Consider the following 23,821-nt stretch of genomic DNA (forward strand, 5'->3'; position numbering starts at 1 on the left):
GTTTGTGGTTACATGTCATAAATCATCTCCCTGCATGCAGCTCTACATCTGGATGCTCACTCTGGGGCTTTATTCCCACACAGGCTGACAGTATTTTCCAAATAAGAGAAGGGTAATGGCATGTTCTCCTAAAAAAAATGAAGATATCACGTCAAAGGCTCTCACTGCGGCTCAGATCAGGGATTATTTTTGGCTTCCTCCACCTCTCTCTTCTATATGCTCCACCATCCACCATAAAAACGCAGATATGTCGTGATGCCTCCCTCTCCCTGGAAGACTTGAAGCATGAGAAATATGCCTGACAGCTGCGGAGGGGAAAACATATGCAGCCGATAAGCTCGAGTTAAAACAACCGTCAGATGGAGGTGATCAGAGAAAACCTCGACCAGGAGAGACACGTTCCAGTTCTGACGAGCCTCAGGTCTCATTAACTCGGCTCAAACCCAAACGTGCATGAGTTAGAAATGCCACATGGGTACGGTTTGTCCACTGCATCAGTCTTATCCACATTTCTACAAATAAATATTAAAATAGTCATGAGCCCTGAAAAATAAAGAAGAAAACAGATTCTAGTTGCTTTGGACATATTCCACATGGAGGTAATAATGCTTCATTGTATGATGGGAAATGCTGCCATCTAGTGGATATTTTGAATTTATTTTTATTTGTTTGCAGGATGCATTCACTATTTGCTGTTTCATACGCAAAATGAGGTGAAAAGCAAAAGCATTGTTTTATTTTCTGAACGCTTCGACATGTTTCCATAACAACATACAATATAAATCAGAAATTTGGTACATTTCCATAAATCTGCCATTTGTTTCCTGCAAGAAGCTGCATACAGTCCAGGATTAATGTAAAAATGTTTAATGCTAATTTAACAAAGTAAACCATTTAATTAGCAAAGACAAATCACTTGACATTTCTGTTTTATTCTCGATCACAATAAAAAGACAGCATTAAAAAAAGATTGTTCTTGTTTGAAAATTCATAAATTTCATTAAGTGATATATTTGAGCAACATGTTAAAATTTTGACGTCAAATTTTAACTTGCAAAACACATTTCGGTAAATAGTAAATGCTAATATTGATATTTATAATTTTAGTTTAATTTCTCTAGTTGGTATAAAACAGAAATGACCGCAGTGTAAAACGTCAGCTGTTGGAAAAGCGGCACTTCCGCATGCAGCCGCTTGGTGGCGCTCACTTAACACGAACATCAGCGGAGTTACATCCGGGTTCTGTTCTGGATACATTTCACCTTTTTATCCTGTAAGTGGATAAATGACTCGGAGTTACGTTCTTCACCAAATAACTCATGTAAATATGAAATAATAATAATAATAATATATATTTTTTTTAAATCTGCATCAGAACCAAAACGGTTTGATCTCTTCAGCAGAAAACTAGTGACTGATATTCAAACCTATGACAAAATACCATAGATAAAAAGTTGGCTTGTGATTCCCATTAAATTGTTGTTTTTTTAACTGTTTCATTGTGGAAAGGCAACAATGAGGATCTTAAAAGAAAATGCAAACGTTTGAGCAGCAATTTACATTTTTTTACAGATTTTTAATACTTCCCACAGGGTCAAAATTATACATACAGACTGGAAAATATTTGATTTGACGCAACTTGACTTGCATGCTTTTGTTTGTCAGAAACAACTTCTGGAGTAATTCTGGTTGAAGATTAAACTTTGAGGACTTCCTGGTGCAGGTCTTTATATTTCTATAAGGTAAATCCTGAATTAAATGTTTTCCTTTCCGTTTTTCTTCACTGGGTTTGCCACAGCTTAGAGGGTCTACTCTTGAAAAAAGAAACCTGAAAATTGTTGCAAAAGCATAAAACAAATAAAAGTGAAAGCAAAAGCAAAACTAATTCCATGAAGGAGAGAAAACCACTCAACAGATCCATAACTACCCTCCATCAACTCTGAAATAAGTAATCCACAAAAACCTTATTACACGAAATCTCTTTCCCGCCATTAAGTGGGGAAAAATTGGGCCCTTTGAAGCAAGCATTCATCAGACGTTTCTTCGTTTCCTTAAATGAGCAATCAAGGATATTGATGCGCTGAGAATCTGTTCGCTTTTTATGTAAAATAGCTTTTGGGAGTCGTTTAAATGAGCTGAGGAATCGTTTCTAGACAGAGAAAAACACCGAAAGTTATTTGAAGACATCAAACAGGCAGGGCAAAGGTCAAACTGCTGCAGCCATTAAAGTTAAAATATTCGACTTTAGTGTTTTAGAAATGTCCTCGTTTCTTCTTGGACATTTCTGAGATTTTTGGCAGAAATTTCTTTCTTCTTTTTCCATCCCCATTGTCCCTGATTAGCTGTTGTGTTAAACTAACAGAACCACAAAGTCTAGCAGCTGCAGCTCAGTCTTCCTCAGGACGGTGTGAGGTCTCGTTGAACAGCTCGGACCAGTTGCACCAGTGTCTCCATCCACAGCTCCTTCTGGTGCTGGTTGCTGATCTGACCGAGGATCTGTGAGCTGTAGACTAAAGTCAGCACCGTTCTCTCGAAGTCCTGCCAGCCGAGCGGGCGCCGCCGCTGGGCCAGCTTCGCCATCAGGCGGCGGATGTCGGAGAGCTTCTTCGGCAGCACGTCCTCGCAGATGACTTCCAGTGTTTTCACGCTTCTCAGGGAGGCCAGCTCCTCGTCTGGGATCAGCAGGGGGCGCTCTTCGCCTTGGATCTGCATTCCGGCGAGAAGAACCTGCAAAGAAAGGGACGAAAGTTCAGGAAGTGCTCGAATAGTCACATATTTCAGAATGTCGACTAAGATCCAAACTGACCTCAAACAGCAGCTTGGCGTCCTCCTCTGAGTGCAGGAAGGTGGGATTGATCAGGGAGTACGCCCCTCGCTTAATCAAGAACGCAGACGGATACAGAGCTGGACGACAGGGAATTCAATTAGACAAGCTGGGCTGTGTTTAAGAAATTTAGCAGCACATTATTTAACGAGGCGCGGGCGGACCGCAGGTCGAGTAAACACAGATTCATTACAGTTTGAATATGAAGCGGGTGGCAGAGGCTCTGGCTCCAGCTGAGAGGAGGGTAATTGGTCTTCGACCCGAGACGCGGATGCTGCTGCACGAGTGGCACTATCGTTGGTGCTTCCAGAGAAAATAATATCTGCTTTGGATCCAGTAATCTGATGTAGGTGGAATTAAACACCTGCTGCCTCATTTGCTGCAGAAACAACCAGAAATGGGTTCAAATCTGAAATTTGGACATATTCCCAGGACACAGGATCCATGATCTGACAACTCAGAGCAGAATAAATATGCACAATATTCAGCATGGATGTAAATGTCTTTTTGTTGCATTTTATCGATGTAACTTTTAAAGTGATGGTTTTCTTTTAACCTTTCGTCCGTAACACCTCAGGGCTGCTGGAGCTGAAATTCCTGCTTTAATTTATGACTAAATGGGAAGATTCAGTGGGCATCCCAATGGCAATTTAATATAATGACACTATTGGCATTTGAAGTGGCTTCTGGCAAGAATCACTTTAACTGTGGAAGTATATAATGTCAAATCAAAGGAAGCTCTTAGTAACCAAAACGGGAAGATGAAGTTGTGAAACGAGGCACTTCAGGGCGCCAGTTAGCAACAAGACAGATGATGCAAAGAGGGAAACTGGAAAAACATAAGATTCAATTTATACTGAAAAAAAAAATACAAAACGTTTTTTTTACTTATTTCCTGACTGAATCGTGTGACCTGCTCTGCAGATTATGTCCAGACACAAATAAAGCGTCGACGCTCAAAGCAACTTATGAAAGCAAGTTAACTAGATCCACACCGAGGTATCAAAGAGTCGTATCAAAATAAAACAAAACAAGTCAAAGACTTCATCAAACCTGATTACCATCCTGAAAAATGGATGTTTTAATGTTGATAAATAAGCTGAATGGGATGTAATATTGATAAAATGAGTTGTTTTTACAGAACAATGTGCGGAGGAGTCTCACAACGTTAAGACCAAAATATTCAGTTTATTGCAACATGTTCACCTTTAAGTGTCATTTTCTGGTGATGAGTCTCATTTCTGCATTTGAGAAAAATACTTTGAAATCATGAATGCCACCCTTCATCCTTCTGTTGCTTTCTAACCAATCAAACTTCAATAAAATGTTCTGGATATTCTGCCGTTATAATCCACTGCGTCATGTTTTCTCCGGTCTCTCACTCTGCATATTTGTTTTAAAAAAACACACAAATATTAATGAGGCACCATAAAAAGCATTGGGTCTCATCTGAACTTGGACCTGGCTCTTCTACAACACCGCATCGGCTGGTAAATCCGCCATGTTTGCTCTGCGGTTGTGCCAGACAGACGCGTTCAGCTCCAGTTTACAGTTATGGGGTCAGCCAAATCCTGGTGTAGCGGCTGATCTCCAAGCGGACCCGTCTTCAGCTTGGTTCAGTTCCAGTCGGTGCTCTGGCTTTGCTTTAACAGATAAAACATGCAGGATGTGCAGAACGTCTTTCTCCCTGTGTACCGGCGTCACGATGATAATTGTCCAAATCATGGCCCATTATGTGTAATCCACAGTTTATCTGAAAGCTCTCAGCGAAACCATAAGCAGGATGTTCAGACCACTCAGGTAGAGTCCATTTACAAAATACTATAAATTATGAGTAGGCCAATATGTAACTTATGGATTTTCTTGTTTGATATGAGATTAGTTATGTTTTTCCTCCAGAAATTAAGCGATAAAGGTGCAAAGACATGTAGTTCTGTATTAAAATACCGCTGTTTCATTTATTAAATTGAACTATTTTTGAATCCAAACACTTTATTCACATGTTTGTTACAACTCTGAACAAGATGATGATGAGAAACCAAAACTGTCTCCATCAAAACACAAAGTTTCTATGCTACACCTGATACTCAATCATCAGTCTCAGAGTATTATGAGCCTGGCGGGCCACCAGGCTTTACTTGTGCCCCCACCAGGCTTGGCATTGTTAATTAATCTAAGTTCTTTTTTTTTAATTATTGCCATTTTTAAGACTTCATAGTTGGTGTTTAGGCATAAATCTTCCAGTCTTCCAATAATGCATAACTATCAAGTGATATTTTCACATTTCCTGTCAACTTTAAACATTTTTTAACTTAAAAACACGGCGGGCGGCTGGATGACTGCCCTAGCGTTCCGAGCACCAGGCTTAGCAAGTTTTCTGGGGGAAACCCTGCTGAATATATCACTAAGAAAAAACAAGGAAAATGTATAATAAGCTCATTATTCTCTGGACTGTTATTGGTCACCACCACACCTAATTATGCCACATGGTAAATATATCTTTAGGCTCACATTCATAACTTTATCTTGACGAAAACAGAAAGACAAACTGTACTGACCCCATAACCCAGATGTAAAAGGTAATAACCACCAGTGTAGGAAATGACTTGAAATGCAGAACAAGGCAGCAGCTCTGGTACTGAAACTTCCCGACCTTCAAGCCTCAGCATGCGTCCTCGCCCCCACAGACACAGCCAGAAAAATAAAAAAATAAAGCTCTGGCCGTCGTGCATCATCCAACGGTGCAGCAGCTCATGCATCAGGACGGATTCTCCATGATTCTTTTAAATGAAGACAAAAAGCCTCTCCAGTTCTGCCTTTGAACCTCCACATCTTCTAAATATAGAGAACAGAAAGCAGACGAGAACCAGCAGCAGCAGCAGCAGCCAGAGGTCAAAAGGTCATCAGCGTAGTATTACACCAACATCCTGCCGCCTAATGAAGCAACAGATGCCTGACAGAGTGCTAAAGAGCTACACTGGGGAGAATAATTGCTTTATTCTTCTCTGATTTTTCAGCTTTCCCCACTTAAAAAGAATAGAGAGATATATAGTTTTATTATAGGTTCACATAATGAGTGACTATAAAATAAAAAGCGACCCAAGTTTAATTTTTCAATGTGGCAAAGTAAATGTTAAGAAGAGAGATAAAACACCACAGATTAGTGTCTGGTTAACAGCACAACCAGGGAAACATGTTTTACAGTCTCCAAGTTCATCATTAAATATAAACATTTTGGTATTAATGTAATCCCATACAGTGTCTACCTAAGCTGCTGGATGAATGTAGAATAAAAACTGCAGCTTTACGCCTCAGCGGACGGTTAATAGTGAGAAAACACTGCTGTTCATGGAATCGCTGCTTATTTTTACATTCTGCCAGAAAAAAACAACAAAAACAAAAACAAAAAAAAACAAAAACAAAGGTTGATGCTTACATACAGCTAAAATAATCTACAAAAATCTATTTTAATGGAAAGCTAGAAAGCTCAGAGGTTTGGCGTTTATAGAGGGAGGAGTGATTACTGAGACAAGGACCAGGTGAGTTTAATTAGGTGAATGTGCAGCAGCTGAAGAAGGCTGACATGGAAAACAACCACAAACAATAAAGAAAAAACAAGTGAGCGCTAAAAAAAAAAGCTGAGAAAGTAAATAAAAACAGGAGTAACTCACATCACTGAACTCAAAGGAAATGAAATTCAGAAGCTCAATGTTCCTGAGGATTTAGACATAAAAATATAACATCTCAGTGCGACTGCAGCACAGATAGAGAAGCCCAAACTCAGCTGCAGCTTTACATCAGCAGCTGCAGAGTAAACATACATTTTTTTATGATGCAAACCAAAATGATATTGGTTGTTGCCCGGGGCAACAACCTGGGAGGTAAAAGATTACTGCTTATCCAGAGCAGAGATGAGATCTCAAAAAGACTGGAGTGAGCTGCATTTTTTTTATTTCTATTTCATACAACTAAATCATAATAAATCGTAAAGAAAAACAGCAGAACTGAATATAGCAGCAAGAAGATTCCAGGTTTGAGTTTTCTGGTCTGAGTTTGCATGTTTACCCTGTGCAGGGGTGGGTTTCTCTGGGTACTCCAATTTCCTCTGGTCTCTCTAAATTGCAATTAGTGACGAATGACACTGCCTCCCGTTTTTGTTTCTACAACCTTTAAAATGCTCTACAAATACAAAAATATAGCATCTTTACCATGCTAAATGAGGAAACTGGCACATTTAAGTCCTTGCTGTTCGTCTGGCTGTCCTCAGAATAAATTTCAGCCCAGATGTCTCATCACATCGACTCGGCTGCCTTCTTGTTTCTTTTGTTTTGGTTTCCTTCTGTCCTCCAGTTCACCACACAATCAATGTTTGCATGTGCAGACTTCCCCTGTATGTCATTATGTGGAGGCAGGGAGCTTGTAATCTCCTGCTAACTGCTTGCAAGGAGATGAGAGAACAACAATGATGCATTAATTAGCCGGGCTAAACAGAGCTCTTGGCTACTGGGATGTTTTTTTTGTTGTTTTTTTTCCCCTTTTGACAAGACAAAAGAAAATTAAAACACACATGAATGGATAAAAAAAAAGAAAAAGAAGTCCAGATCTCTCTCGGTGCATTAGAGAAAGGTGAAAAGGACAGAGAGGAGAATGAAATGCTGGCAGCAGCAGCAGCTCATCTTCTGCATTTCAATTCACCTCCAGATGAGTGTTAAAATCCTGTCAAGTGGCGACATTCTTGTGACTTGTTTTCAGAGCAAACACAGGCTGCAGCATCAATACTCCCAGTGAGTTCAGTCTGTAAAGAGACTGAGCTGCAATAAAGTCACGCCGAATTACAGGGAGAACCGACACCGAGGGACGACCGAGAAACTTAAAAACGTTTGGTTTTAAGTTTGTTTTCTCAAAACTTGGCGGAGACTCATCGATGTTTCTGGTGCTACAAAGCAGAACTGCCTCAAATTTTAGTTTTTTTGTGGTTTAAAATGCAAAGAAATATCAACAGGAGAGCAGAAATGCAGAATAAAAAACATGAGAAGATATAGAAGAAGGGATCCAGAAAGTTTTCAGAAAGCGATGAATGGGGAGCAGGACGACACAACGGTGACGTTACGTGACTTAAATACACATTTATGTATGTGTAGTATATTATTTAGGATTCAAACAGCCAGAGATTAGAATCAGTGGGTCAAAGGTCAAGCTAAGAACATGCAGCTTTCAGTCTTTAAATGCATCAACATGCACAAAAACAGAACAGAATAGTGTTTTATTAATCCCACAGAGGAGAAATTCAGTTGTTGCAGCAGCACATTAACAAAATATACCAATCTGAATATAAAAATATCTTAATACCTCCATTATGAACAACTGTATATTAATGAAGTACCTACAGATAAAATGAAAAATTAGTAAAAATATTCACTGAATTTGTTTCATTTGTGAATAAACCAAGCTCTAAGAGTAAAATCAGGTGGTAACTATGGAAACACAACAGTCAAACTTATTTGCACTTTTTATAAAGAAAACTTAAAAATTATAAGTCATCATAGTAATTAAAACAGCTATGTTTTTGTAAAACTGGAGAAGCTTTTTCCTTAAAATAAGTTGTAGAGAGTTTTATCTTTGTAGAAAAAGATGTAAAATATTGAAAGTAAAACTGATATTTTATCAGCGGTGTTGAGCGATGTGAGTGTTAGGACAGGAATTTCCTGAGCGTCTGAATCCAGGAACAACAAGCCAGTCATTTTTCTCTGGAAACTCAGAGCCGAGTGTCAAATGTTCCTAATTACTCCAGAAGATAAACACATTCTTTCACAGCAGCACATCCGAGACCAAGTTATCATTATTTATGACTTATTTGTACTATATGCGTGTAGCTTTTGAAAACAATTCCAGTTCCGCACCAGAAATTAATTTTCAAAGCTAAAGTTCAATAACAGCAGTGAAATGTGTTAGACGGCAGGATTTATGAGTTCTTAGTTTTTAAAGGAGCGTGGTCCTACCTTTCCTGTGGTGCCGAGCGGCCGCCTGCAGGCTGGACAGGTAGACGACGGCGAGCAGAGCCCACCACCTCCGCGCCATGCTGATGATCCTCAAACACAAATCAACACACACACTTTGCTTGTCAAACTCGCTGCAATCATGACAAAAATAACTCCTTCAGTTTTATTGTGCAGGATTTTATATTTCCTCCTCCCTCTGTCAAATCTCCCTCCTTGATTTTGAGCGTGTGTGTGTGTGTGTGAGAGAGAGTGTGTGTGTGTTCCCCGTTAAGGCCAGACTGTCTGGTTCCCATCTGGAAATCATCGGTATTTGGGAGAGCTCTTGCCCTCCTGGCTGAACTTTTCCCTCAGTCTTCACTCACTGGGCGACTTTTCTGTTTTTTCTCTCTGAACGCTTCATCGCATGAGTGATGAAGCTGACTGATAATAATAATAATAATAATAATAATAATAATAATAAATCAGAACAGTCTTCACCTGGGGGCACAAACCTTAATCAAGCTGATCAAATTGGATTAACTGAAAATAAACCAACAGATTATTGACCGTTCCAACTGAATCATAGATTGCTCTTAATATCTTTTTTTTTATTAATGTCGCGAAATCACACCTTTTTTCTATTAAAACCTGTAGGTTCTCTTAAGGATATAAAATGCTTTAAAAAGTGTTACAATGCCTGCAACAGACCACAAAGTACTTTACATGTCAGTCAATCGTTCAACCATTCGACCTGAAGAGGGCAGAACTGAGACCATTTTGGATCAAATATTGCAGAATTTAAAGAAAATTACACAAAAGGTCACAACTTGCACAGAAACACAATTTAGCAACCTTATGAAACAATTAATATAGCTTTTATTAAAGAAATAAGTTGATTTGTGGTTTAGTTACACTTTCCTTAAATATTTTTCTCCAAGCTACAACCATATTTCTGTAAATTTATGATGAGACAAACAACAACATCCAGACAGACTGAAGAAACAGAAACCTTTAAATCAAAGTGAGGACCATTTAAAGCATCTCGATTAAAGGCTGTCCGCTTCCTCCTCTCGTGTTCTTTGTTACTGAATATGTGCGATAAATACTTGGTTTTCTTCTGGTGCCAAAGCAGAAATAATAACCACTGCAGGTTGATTTCAGCTCTCCTAGCTGATATTTCAAGGCTGCAGCCTTTTAAAATGAAACAAGGAAAAATTACTGATGGGTTTAAGAACAACAAAAAAGTAAAAGTGAGGAACCAATGTCAGAAAATCAGGTTTAAAGACAGAGAGATAAATATACAAACCTATTTAATAGTTGTTTCAAGAACTTTATAACTATGCGAAAGACATTTTGTAGATTAATCCCAGAGATGGATGGTTGAAAACCATTTTTTCCTGTTAATTCTGATAATTTTCCATTTCAGACCAAATAAAAACCACCTAATGTACTTTTAATCTGACTAATTAAACTAATTGGGATGCATATTCTAATTTATTGAATATGACTGTATATTAGAAAGTGCTATATTAATATGAAATTTGCTAGAAAGCGCTCCAGAAAGTTGCAGAGTCCACACAGTCTTTATAAGGAAGATCCTGGATTACCAGATATTTGATCACTCTTATAAGAACTGATCAGTTACTGGCATTGATCCATCATTTTAGCAAAGTCTACAAACATTGAACAGAATTCAAGTTGATGCCACTTATGTAGATCTTTCAGTTGATTTGAGATGAAGTAAGAAAACTTGAAGGCGGTCTATCGTACGCCATACTCAGACCTGAACCTTCAGAGTCACATAAAGACGGTTATAAAGTCAGCCTTCGACACCCTGAAGAGCATTTCAGTGCTGCAGCTGAAACACAGAGTTCCTTTAAATCAAGACTACAAACTAACCTACTTATAGTTGCTTTTGAATCACAATTAATGAAACGTAATTAATGAAACATTTGCCAACATATTTGATGTGTATTGATGATTTTAAAGACGAAGAAACTTTACCATCAACATGGTGAAGTTTCGTTAGTTTTCTGTTTATATGATGTAAAACACTTTGTGCCATACAGATAAACTTCATTGATTGATTGGTACCACTGGTACAGATAAATACTTATCTTCATTGTGTCCATCTACGTCTAAAAACCAGAATTATGCCAGTTAATTGCCACAGAAATGGTGATTCCTTTGCTTCTTGGTGAGGGAGGTTTTCCTCCAGTTCTTGTTTTTCAAAATCTTATTGTTATACAGTGAAAAAAAGAAAGTTTCAAATAGGTCAAAAGTCAAAATTAATACTTTAAGTTGTCAGTGTTGGTATTTAAAACTAACTGAATTGGGCATATCTACAAAAGTGAATTTAAAGGTTTTCTTCGCGTTTCATTTTCCAGTATGCACCTTGTTTTTCTTGGACTCTACAAAAATAGAAACACATTCAGGTGAAATCTGGAGGAGAGGAGCAGCTCAGAGTGGCAAGCTGGAGCTTTGGTCTGCTTGTGCTTCACATGAGCAACACATAAGGAGAAGGCAGATGGCAGGGCGAAAAAAGTCCTCCCTGCAGCTCATTCCCTTCGCATTTGCCTCAAGGTACCCTGATTCAACGAATGAGAGACAAGAAAAGTTATGCAGAACAATACATTTGTGTCTGTTTTTCCACAAAAAAAATGCACACTGCATAAATATAACCTCTGTTTTCTCATGTCCCTCTGACCATGAGGGGGCAGTGTTACGTCACCGATCCACTGCGATCCAAAACTACCCCAACTTGTCCAAGATCCTGCACTGATTGCTCTCCCTGACTGCGTTGCTGCTGCTTGGACTCAAAAATAATTGAATTCTATTCAGATAAGGTCTGGCAATATGAATGCAGCTACTTAACAGAGATCAGAGGGTTTGTTTGGGTTCAAACCAGGTGGGAACCCTCGAGACATCCGTTAGTTTAATTGCTTCTGTGCTTTAAATTACCGGAATGCCTCCAATATGCAAATTCTTACAGGACCACCGTGAATCCAGACTTGCATGAGATTTGATTTGATAGTTGAATCACATCGAAAAGTCTGCAGCTGCAGTTTTATTCTTCAGTGTAAAACTGAAGAAAAAATAACGGGGTTCATGTCTCGACAATACATTGTAGCATTTCGATGTGAAAATCAGAAGTTACTGAATGATTTCTTTAAAAGACAAGAAAAACACAGATTGAAGCACAAACGTTCATGTGACAACATCCCTAAAATAAGATGTGAACGTTTCATTTATATTTTCTTCCAAAACTATCTGTACTCCTTGATCTCTATCACCGTTAAACATTTGTAGACATTTTAGGTTTCTGCAAGTTTTACTCATCTAGAGATTGAAATTTCTGTGCAAATAACTCAAGTTCATCTGTGATCAAAGTCTTGTCTTCATTTTCATGATGAATCGGCGCAAAACTTTTCTGATATGTTGAAAAAAAAATTTTTTTGCAATAGCAGTGTTTTCATTAAATAAGAAAGGTAATTAAAATCAAACATGAATAAGTTTGCTCATGTGATAAGTGGATAAAAACACACCATCGTCCTCCTGCCACTTCCTGTCGTCTTCTTTTTCATGGTGTGAGCCAGTCGCAACACCTGGATGCTGACTCAAAAAAAGTGCAAAAAAGTTGTTTTCCATTGTAGTTTTGCAAAAATAAACCAATTTTAATATAGCCCAAAAAAACACCTCATCCTAGCACTAAAGCTTTTTGTCGAAAAATTTAGTTTTTTTCAAAATTGGTGTGTTTCCATTAAGCAAATTTATTTTCGTAACTCCAATTTGTGCAATTATACGGTCAATGGAAACTCAGCTATCGACTTGCATCCTAATATAATCCAATATAATTTGTTCTGAACGAACCCATGTATCTCTGCCTCTAAGTTCCTGGAAAGTGAATCTCCTCCTTAGTCTCAGTCGTTTACAGCCTCTAGTATGTTATAACTTTGGTCTTCAAGATGTTGTTTGTTCAGTAATTTCTTGGATCAGACCACTTAAACCTTCACAGTACAGCTGGATTTATTCTCAGATTAAATTACCCAAAGGGTTAAACATAACAGCAAAGACATTTCTTGATATGAAGAAATGTTTTTTTTGGGAGTTTGAAGACCATGGAGGGGAAAAATCTGCATCTACCTGCCACACGAACAAACAAGTCAGCGTAACACTGAGTGGGAGTTTCAGTCACAGCAGTTGATCATCACATCCTCAAGCAGAAGAAAAGTCTCAATTGTTCATTAACTCCTCTGCACAGAGCCTCATCAAGGCTAATCTGAATAGGGGCACAGTCAGAGCTCTGGGTGTGCGTCTGCTCCCTGGTGGGCGTCGGGTGTCTGCCAACCCGCTTTGTTTCTGATATATACCACACGCTGCAGAGGAGACAGCCACTGTCTCATTAGGCTACACTTTATACTGTAAATTTCTTCTTATTTATTCATGCAAAATTCATAAACGTCACATTTTTTGTGTGCGTTAATGAGGCATTCGGAGCGTGAAATAAAGAAACGTTCCAACAATGATTTGGGTAAGAAGTCGGTGCATCTTAAACCTGCACTCTACAACTTTTCTAAACTTTTTTTTTTTAACTTATTTGTTAAAACTGTCAGATAATCTGTAAAGAAATCAAGCTCCTCCATGTTGTCCTACTGCAAAAATACACCGCTTGATCAAAAATAACCAATCAGAACCAGGAGGAGGGTCTTAGCGCTGTCAATCAGCTTATGTATGTGAGATTAGTTTACTTATGGGTGCTCCAACAAGACAGCGATCCAAAAGAAAACAGTAAAGCTCAGTGTCTTCAATATGCTCAAGAATTTTAAAGTATGAATCTATTCTAATCCATCGCCATGAATATAACTGAACTGTTTACAAACTTAAATGTTTCAGTTTGTACATGAAAAATTTTGGCTGTCTAGTCTGAAACACTCCCACCTCTTCGTTGCTCAACACCATCTAGAGTTTGTACATCTCGGCTGCTAACAAAAACGAAACGTTGCACTCTGACGAAGCTTCACCTTTCAACTTCTTCCTGTGAGCCGCTCTTCACAACGCTGACGCAAGAGCAGCTTAGGACTCAGGCTCTCTCTAGGCTGCTCATTTTACAGCTAATTATGTTACAAATCTGTAGCTAATTAGCATAATTAGATAAGAGACGCTGCAGCAGGTGTTTTTAGAGTTAGACCCGTTTACCAGAATTTTGTTGTTCCTTGATTTATGGTTTTTAATACAAGAGGTCTCTCATCATAAAAATGCTCAGATGTAAATAAAGTTTGATGTTTCACTAAAAACAAGGCTTTAAAGCAATGCAAATAAAGGAAAGGAATGGAATAACATGACAAATTTAATAAATCTTCTGCTCAAAAATGTTTATAATACAGAAATAAACTTTCAAGAACTTGTTAAATTGTCATGTTTCATTAAAAACAGCGTTTTAACAATAAATCAATAGATAGGAGTAACTTGACAATTTTATGAATCATTTTCTCAAAAGTGCTTAAAATAATAAACTTTGAAGGAAATTAGTTTAGAATGAATATTTATGTCTTTACAACTAATACTAAATGAAGTCTCGACATAATAAATCCTAAATATATGTAAGGTTTATGTAAATTGTGGTAAAGTGCCACAAACAATCATCTTGTTTGTAATAAATTGGTTCAAAGTACTTATTTATTACCCAACAGCGTTTGTTAATGTTAAAATAGTTAGATAATGATTCCTCTTTTAATCATAATGTGGCACTTTTGGCCCTCCATAGAAACAAGCTCAATATTACAATAACTAGTTCGCTTTAGAAGCTTTTACTGTAACGTTCCTGTTTTAGAAAAAAAAAGTAAATAAAAGAGTGAAAGAAAATTAAAACTGGATAACAAAAGTTTAACTTTTATAATGAGAAAGCATTATCTAATATAATCCAAATATTAAAGATTTGAGATGCTAAAGTCACGCCTCTTCCCGTCTCGGCCGTTACCTGTGAGTTCCTGAACATTCGTAAGCGGCTAATAAAAGTTTAATCTTGTTGGGAGGGACATGGGCAAAGCAGCATCCTCCTCCTCACTACTTCCAGCTGCAGTAATCAGCTCCTCACGAGGAATGAGAATTAGTTCTGCGGGCTTCATCCGAACCGTCTCAGTGCTGCTGCACTCCAGAGAGGGAAAATGTCACGATGCCAGCTGGAGGCGTCAGACTGAGCCAGGAGTTTACACGTAAAACAACAAGGTAATAAAAAAGCTCTGGCACTTCTGAATGCTGTTCATTTCTTTTTTTTATAAGAGGTGTTGAATTTGAGCCAAGGAAATGTCAATTAGCTGGTCAAGGAGCAAGTTGGACCAAGTGGGAGGAAAATAGCCAGTGTTAGTAATTACTTTTACATTACTGTCATGTTGTGGACTTGTAAAGGGTCCAGACGCAGAGCGGTTCTGAAACAGTGAAGGAATTTTAAAAGGGAAACTGAAATCAAAACTGAAGAAACTCAGGACCAGTTAGCATGGAGCTGATTTACTTAAAACTAACATGAGGTTTTATTCTGTTAATATCTGGATTGTTTTGTCCAAAGTAGATGGTTGAAGCTGGAATGCGGTCAGCAAAACAAGATGCACAGCTATGAACCGAAGAGGAACTGAAAAAATTTAATAATTCTGGTTTTAATATCAGAATTCTGACTTTTGATATCAGAAAATTAAAATCAGAATTCTGAGAATAAAAGAACAATTTCTGAGATTAAGGTCAGATTTGTACAACTGCCACTGTAGGCAGAATATAAGGCAGAGAAAATTCCAACAAAAGCTCAAATTTTGAGAATCTCAGCCATTTTCTTTTAGGAAAAATGTGGAAGTTTCTGAGATCCAAAAGTCTGGAATTTGTAATACAAATAAATACAAATGTCAAATTTTGAGATTAATTTCAGAAATTTTCTTAAAAAAAAAAAAAAAAAAAACTTGGACATTTCTAAGCTTAAAAAAGTCTGAAATTTGTAAAGAAAATAAATACATTTTGTTTGAGTTTCAAAAGTCAAAGTTAATTACATTTTTTGACTTTTCAAGCTCTGAAATGCTTTTGTTTTTTCTAGAAAGTTTCTGAGATTAATCTCAGAATTTGCGAGTTACCCTTCCTTTATTTCCTGTCTACATTGGCCCTGGTGTAGATTATTTCTTTCCAGTGGCCTCTTCCATACTTATGTTTGTGATGGTTGGACAGAAAAGCATTCTTCCTGGCACTATTTAAAAAAAAAAAAAAAGTTTATTGGTTTTTTCTCACCACATGAATTTGGATGCATTTTCCTCCTTTGCCACATTAATTACTCAACACATTGGCAGGAGAAATGTTTTGTAATTTGTGAGTTTGTAGGTCGACTGATGTGTGTGAGCTGCATTTAGCAGGGTGTGGTACATTTTTCCTCTTGGCCCTAAAATAAAGAGCTGTGTCACACATCAAAGCGTCTCCAGCCAGGACCCCAGATGGTCCCGACTTGGATCTGGCTGTGGCCGTCTGCTGATCATGCAGCTCTTCAGTCTGAACTAATTGAGCAGTGGCTTCTCCAACTTGTGTTTGAAAGACACTAAGCAGGCATAATAAATGACCAGACACAAGAAAACGGCTCATTTTTAAATATGATCATGGCGGAGAAAGGACAGTCACAGGCAGAAAACATGGTTTTGCTAAATCACACTGAAACAATGCAGCGGCTTCATTATGTCATCCTTCATGCAGCCCTTGCTGATAATCCAGTGGAACACATTACAATTAGAGTAAATTATTCCAACCAAACACATAAAAAGTAATTAATTACCTAAAAATGAACAGAATTTTGTGGCTTATCTGAAATTTATTGGCAGTTTTGATTTGCCAAAACCAAACTCAGCCTCTTCCAATGTTTTTTCAACGTTATTCAATATACGTCTGAATCATTTAGCTCTGGAAAAAAAATAACTTAAGATAATCAGTTTCTGTGGTTTTACTTGTTATAGGTTTATGTTTGAGTAAAATGAACATTGTTCCTTTATCTTATGAACGATTCCAATCAAAAATGTAGTATTTATTATCTTTTAAGACCTCAAATAATGCAAAGAAAACAAGTTCATATTCATCTAGAAACAACAATATTAATGTTTTAACCCAGGAAGAGTTCAGAAATCAATATTTGGTGGAAAAACTGAGATTTTCTCAATTTTTCCAGAGATGTATATTCATTTGTGGATTAATTTGCCTTTATTTCTTTGAATCTGTGCATTACGTCCGTTATTAAACAAGTCATCAGAAATATTTAAACTGATTAAAATATTAACATGTATGTTAGTATCTGGTTATAACTATGTAAACTGACGTTAATGAGAAGTATTGGGTTGACTGGCTGCCACTAACTTGATTTTGTTTTCGATTAATAACTAATGAATCTATAAAACTTCACTTTTTAGAAGTAGCCCGACTTCAACGACATAAAACCGCAGCAGCAGCAGCAGCAGATAAATTTGTTTAACTGAGCATATTGGACTACAGTCTCAGACATGCGGCACGTTTTGAACTGCCAAGAATAAAAACGCAATCTGCTCATAAAATGCCGTCTCTCAGATGGCGACTGGATTTGCGCTTCGGTTTTTCAGCCATGGAATATGCTAAAGTTTGGATCCGATTTGAAAAACAACATCTGCAGGAAGGGAGGGCGCTGAGCTGCAACCTGCCTTCCTCTCTTCTTTCTGCACGCATCTTTGTGACTGTCGAGTAGTCACAAAGCCAGTCGGATCCAAATCTCTCCCTTGTTAAAATCTCACACTTCCTCTTCCCTCCTCAATCCCCTCAAAGCTGTGTACCGCGGAGCAAAGTGCCTTGTTAGATCGGATCTGGTGCTGGTTATCCTGTCATATCCCCCCTACTTACAAAGCCTGGATTACACAATTAAATTCTGCAGTTTTGCATTTCAAAGCTTAAGCCCTTCATCGCGGTGCAAACAACACGCAGAATTACAAACATGAACAACATAAAAGTTCAGCAATGCCAACAAAATGAGGGTTTGTGTGATGAAAAATGTCTGAAGATGGTTATTGTTTGGTGTCACAGCTCTTCAGCTCTAAATTTTATCAAGATTTTTCATCTTTCTTCCCCTTTTGGATCCTCATCCTCAGTTAGTGACGATAAAATGATGATTTGTGCCCCAACACAGCTGAAGTTGCAGCTTAATTCCTCTTTTTAAAACTAGAAATGGAAACAAAACAGTGGGAAGCAATAAAAGAATAAAATGGAGTTTTGTAATAATTGGACAGAAATGATAAGGAACCCTTATCACAATACATTTAGAATCTAAATTTGAACTAAACCTCCGTTTCCTTTTACTTTTTTTAACAAAAAACCCAGAGGAAAATCCTCAACCCCATGTTACAATCCAACAAAATGACTCCTGAGATCAGATAAGGTATTATTTTAAATTAAATTAAATAAGGGGTAGCATAATTTTGCTTTATGAGCTGTAATAATTTAGCAGCAAATGGCAGCGTCCATTGATGAATAAACTTTAAAATCCATCCACAGACGGCAGCGTCCATGATTTTTATCCGTAAACAAAGAAAATCATGTTAAATATTTTTGGATATTCATGTAAATTACTTTTAGAACAAAATGTTCATTTCATTTAGATAAGTGACACTAATGAGAAAGAAAAAGATAAACTGTTGCGAATTGTTTGCGTCTAAACTTGATGGATATGTTTTCATCTGAATGTGGTGAAGTCAATCTGCATATTGAGTTAGAAAAGCCAAGCAGAGTCACAAAACGTGCAGAAAAACAGAATAAGTTGGTGAATTTCTCCTGGATTTATTTTTCATTTAATTAATTTCTTTTAAAATGTTTTCACATAATTTGAACAGCTGTAACTGTCATTCATTTTTCTTATTTTATTATTTTGGGCGAAGGTGCAGATCGAGGCACTCTTGCAAATAAAGTCAAACACTTTCCAGCTGTGATTGTAACAGCATATCAACCACACCGACATGTCATATTTCAAAAGAGAAATATTTTAGTTTTCCATGTTTTAGAGCTGAAATCGTGACTTCTGATGATCCAAACTGAATTTTAATGATTCGCTGTGACTCAAGGGATTTTTTTCCCCTTCATTTTGCCTCCCTCCTCGTATTTGGCAGGAAAAAATGCAACAAAACCAAAGAAAAAAGCTAAATGTTGATTTAATTTCTGTGCCATTTTATGTGTGTTTTTTGCATAACCTAAAATCCTCCTGTCCATCTTGGCTGTTCATAACTTATTCTGCGTTCTTCCTCCTTCCCCCTGAACACGTTTCCATCTCCCCCTCCTAGCCGTCTTTTCTTTTATATTCTGTCAATTTCTGATCCTTTAATCCCTCCTCTCGGCATCGGAATCGTGAGTTTCCCATCCGCAGCCTTCCGCGTCAGTTTCCGGTGATGATCACAGACAATGCCTAATAGTAACAAACGTTGACCCAGCCTTGAGGACAGCCGTGCTGGTCAGGATTTTGAGTTTTCTCTTGGTTAATCTGCGTTTCATGATGGCGTTTTGTGACTTTGTGACCATTTGCCCTCCTCCTGGTCGACCCGTCATGTTTATGTTCCCGGGACCCGGTGGCGATGAATATCCTGTCCCCAGCATCCAGGCACAGGCTCATCTACATGCACATATACTCTTGCCGCCGGCGAGTGATTTGCAAGCCTGTGCAGCAACTTCCATGAATCCATGCATGTGTGAATGTTGAATCCGGTGAATAAAGAGAAGGCGGCCACCCAGTGGGGTCGTCTGGAGTTTTTTTTTCCTTCTTCCTTGATACTCCCCGGTGCTCAGAGGACCACTGACCCTGACGGTTTTCTCGCAAGCCGGTGCTGCCATTGATCACTTCACGCACAGTAAACAAACAACGTCCCCCATCATCCCTTGCAGCGCCGTTGAGCCGACAGACTTCTGGGCTGCGGCAGGAAGCTGGGCTCATAATCATGCGTTACCCGGCAGAGCTTTGCTTTGTACTGATAAAACAGGACCACGGTGTGTAAAATAAATCACATGGAGAATATTTATTAAATCTGCAGGTGTTATCGCCATGGAGTAAAGAACACAGAGCTGCTGAATCCCTGCAGCATCCTTTGGCAGCAGATGAAAAAAACGCATTACCTTTAAAAATCAAGCAGTAACTTATTTATTCATACATTATTAAAAAGTTGCTGCGGTCAACGAGGTCGATAATGTTAAATGCTCAGGGTTTTGTATCTCACCTGCATATCGTGAGCGGTTTAAAGAAGTCTTTGGAACACGTCTACTTTAATCCGTTCTTGAGATCAGCTTGATAAAGTTATCTCTGTGAAGGATGTAAGACTCCGTGCGACAGGAAGAGATTTGGTTTCTGGAGAAGCTCGCAGTAGGAAAGAGTTTAGCTGATAGACTTAACACCTAACTGATAAAATAAAACTAAAAAAAGCGAAATTTTGTTCATTTTATTGGGATTTTGTGTTATAGAAAAGTAGCGTGCATTCTAAAAGAGAAAAAAAGGATACAATATTTAAATATTTATGCAAATAAAACTGTAAAAAGTTTAATTTTCAGCCCCCCTCAATCAACACTTGGCTCAGCCACATGCGTTTTGTTGGATGTTTCTACCCAAATCTGGCCTTGAGACCAAAATGTCTCCAAACTAGTTCATGCTAGATGATGGAAATCATCTGAAATGACCAATTTAAGGTTCTCAAATTATGGACTTTAACTGTACCATTTGAAGATTGTGTTCATCCATTCCATAAAAGCCAATTTGAAACATGTTAGCTTTAATCTGTTTATTAAGGTTATTCAATTATCAGATGATTTATGGAACTTCTTTGAAAAAATCCTTTAGAAATGTGATCTGTAGATGCTGAAAGTACCTTTAGCATCTGTGCTACTGCAGCATGTTTAGCATTAAGATGCTATTTTAGACTTGAATAGCTTGATAGGCTAAATATTTTTAGCACACCTTGAACACAATTATAATCTTTACCAGTGTCCAAGCAAAAATTAACCCACAGTGGGGTAAAAGAAGCTGTTTTGTTGCCCATTGCTGTTTGTGAATGTCACTTGCACGTCAGATATACGGTTGTACCAGAAATGTGCAAATACAAAGGTTCCAGCTGGAATAAAGTGTGACTAATTGCATTAAAGTTTTTAACTAAAAATAAATGTAATAAATGTAATTAATGACTCAAAATTACAAGTTAAAAGTGTGAATTTGGCAGATTTTTACAGTTTAGAGGCTAGAAATTAAAGATATGTTTATGGCACAGAGTATTGAGAAGAAGGATGCAGCTCATCTGCTGAATCCATCTCTTTATCCGCACAATCACAAAAGGCCGACATGATCTCAACTGCTCTGCGTTCGTTAGCGGGTGGATAATGAAGTCCAGCTGAAATCATTTGAAGATAGCAAGCTTCAACATTCGTTTATTGGCAGAAAACCTTTTAAAGCATTTGGTTTTAGTTCACTCCTTTGGGATGGATGGCTGTGGCGCTGACCTCACAGCTTCTCTTGCGCTTCCTGTTGATGCAACTGCGAGTCATTGATTCGAGCCCCACCACCTGCAGGTAGGCAAACTCATTCCTGATGACACCAGACTTTATCTAACACATAAATATTTAAGTGAGTCGAACAGAAAGGCAGAAACTCCGATGACGGCTCCTTTTTCAGGCCCCAAGGATAAATTACCTCTGAAGGCAAACTTTCTCAAAGATTGGGGGAACTACTGATAAACAAAACAATCTATAATTAAAGCATCTGCACCGTAATTAAAACCTGTGCTATCGGTTTTCCCTGACAGTATGATACGATGCTTTTATATTATTTAAAAAAAAAAGAAAAAAGGAGCCACATTGTGATTTGTGCTGCTTTATTCCTGGTGTTGAGATTAAATATAGTTTCTGTATTTTCCGCTGCTTCGTGATTGCAAGCGAGGTGACAGTGTTCTTTTTGTACGCCTAATTGCTCCCTGGGTTGCTTTCTTCCTCTCCTCACAGCGATGTCTCCCGTGATAAAGACGGATCAGCCTTGACGAGAGGGACCAGCCGCGCCGCCGTTTTCACTCTCGACTCTTCCGCGTTTGACAACGTAATTACGAAAGACAAGGAGCTGTGCAATTAAAAGGCAGCGGTTGTTGACAGGAGCTTTAATAGGAGCGGCGCAGCAGAGACGAGACTCAACAGGGGGGGTTCTCGGAGACTAGGCGTCCCAATGTTTCCACAGATCTGGCAGGGTACCAGATGGACTCATGAGGAACTTTACAAAAAAATTACAAATAAAAATCAGGACACTTGATGTTTTGATGCTCTTTCCTTTGAGCTATGCTACTCATCGGCTCTATTGTGGGCGTTATCAGTTGTTTGTCATGGCAGGTTGATAAATATTTCCCCATTGTTTATTACATTACATATAACCGAGGATTACAGTGGATTATGGTGCAGCTAATGAACTTAATGAGTTTGCATCGCGACTCATAAAGCAACATCAATTGATGTTCGAGGTTAATAAACAGACTTCTGTGTTCATTGGTTATTTAATCTTGGTTCAAAATGAGATATGCATGATTTATGCTGGAAATTCAGTGCTGTACTTCATCAGGTAGAGATGTTTGCTTTGAGTTTGCTGCTGCAGAGATGCTGCTCAGTGTGGCAGCAGATCATCATTCTACATTTATGTAAAAAATTGCAATACTAACACAGCAGGAATCATGTCTCCATTAGGATATTCATGTTTTTATGGAAGTTTTCTGGATCTACTCTGTCAGTTTCAGCCTGATTGAGGAGGAGGGAACACCAGCAGTACTTCTATCATTTTATTAGCAACCTTAGCTGAAGCAAATTTGTTTTTTTCTGTCGAAGATATTGCACGAAATTTCAAAATAACTTTATGACATTGCTTGAATGCTCTGTGTTTGTTACTCTGAGGCTGCATTAAGAAGGAATAATGCACACAAAGTGTTTTAAACTAATCAGCCTCTGAAGCCGTTATAATGAATTTTGTCGGCTCAAGTGGCGTGAATAACCAGACAGGAAAATTTTTATAAAACATTTCAGAGTTTTTTTTCTAGCAAATCTGCTACTTTTCAAACTTAGAAATTTCCTTGTTTGTGCTAGAACATTTCAGAGATTTTTTTAACTTTTCAAACTCAAATTTTCTTTTGTTTTGAGAATTATTTATTTATTTATTCATTTATTCCTTTGATTATCTAAAATAGCCCCAACTGTCTGTCCTAGCAACTCAACCATTGTGCTAAACATATAAATATTCACCTTTATATTATTTTAATATGCCACCCTCTTGCTTAGAGTGTGTTTTGGTGCTCCCTAGTGGCCAATAGAGTCATCAAAATAAAAATAAAATATAGGTAATCTAAAACGATGACACTAGGGATGCAACTTCTGCATTTCTGCCTGCAGATGTTGAGATGACTAAGCTACCAGCAGGCAGACATGTCCATTGTGTGCTTACATAAGGACACACAGACATATGCAACAGTGTACACTTTAAAAACGGTGAGTGTGTACAACTGTCACCTGCAATATGTATGAAGTCTGAGTAATTATTGCCCTGCCTCTGTTTTTATGCTAATGTCTTCATGTTCAGCATAAATTCCAGCCATAAATTTGTCCCTTTAATGAAGAAAAATTACTAAGTTGTGCCTGCACACCTTGTTAGACGAATAAAACGACTTCAGCTTCCACCGGGTAACAGGCCGTCCTTTCCAATGGAGTTCTCCATCACTAGTAATCAATAACCGTCAAAACATGAGAGCGCTACGAGTTTCAGCCATCCCAAAGTTTTCATTGTTCTGCCAAGCTCCTCTGAGCCACAACTACAGATTAATCAGGTGCCAAGTCTGCTTCTCTAAACTAATTATTTAACTTTAGCCTGCTTTCCACTTGGAATTAAATTAAGCTAAATAATTTAAAAAATACACACTAAATGGATAATTGTAAGCTAATGAATGAAAAACTCAACAGGAACATATGTGCCTTTGTAAACTCTTGGTAAACTTTGTTT

At 38.0% G+C, this 23,821-nt stretch overlaps 1 protein-coding gene across 9 annotated transcripts in view; it reads right to left on the bottom strand.

Annotated features, from left to right (window-relative positions):
* Positions 1 to 713: 713 nt before the first annotated feature.
* fam180a (family with sequence similarity 180 member A) overlaps positions 714 to 23,821 on the bottom strand; it is a 41,686-nt gene continuing 18,578 nt past the window's right edge. For 8 of the 9 annotated variants that reach the window (XM_015028695.1, XM_015028679.1, XM_015028686.1 and 5 more), the window contains 3 exons: positions 8,824 to 8,912; positions 2,807 to 2,904; positions 714 to 2,727 (listed from right to left, as the gene is read on the bottom strand). In XM_015028695.1, the coding sequence (XP_014884181.1) occupies positions 2,398 to 2,727; positions 2,807 to 2,904; positions 8,824 to 8,902 (507 nt within the window). In that variant the 5' untranslated portion in view covers positions 8,903 to 8,912 and the 3' untranslated portion in view covers positions 714 to 2,397. Of the gene's footprint in view, positions 2,728 to 2,806; positions 2,905 to 8,823; positions 8,913 to 13,740; positions 13,892 to 23,821 lie in introns of those variants that run through there. The other variant, XM_015028713.1, reaches the window with a different exon arrangement.

This window comes from Poecilia latipinna, unplaced genomic scaffold, assembly GCF_001443285.1.
Source record: "Poecilia latipinna isolate Pla-1442-1.1 unplaced genomic scaffold, P_latipinna-1.0 Scaffold9, whole genome shotgun sequence".
NCBI classification, from domain to species: domain Eukaryota; kingdom Metazoa; phylum Chordata; class Actinopteri; order Cyprinodontiformes; family Poeciliidae; genus Poecilia; species Poecilia latipinna.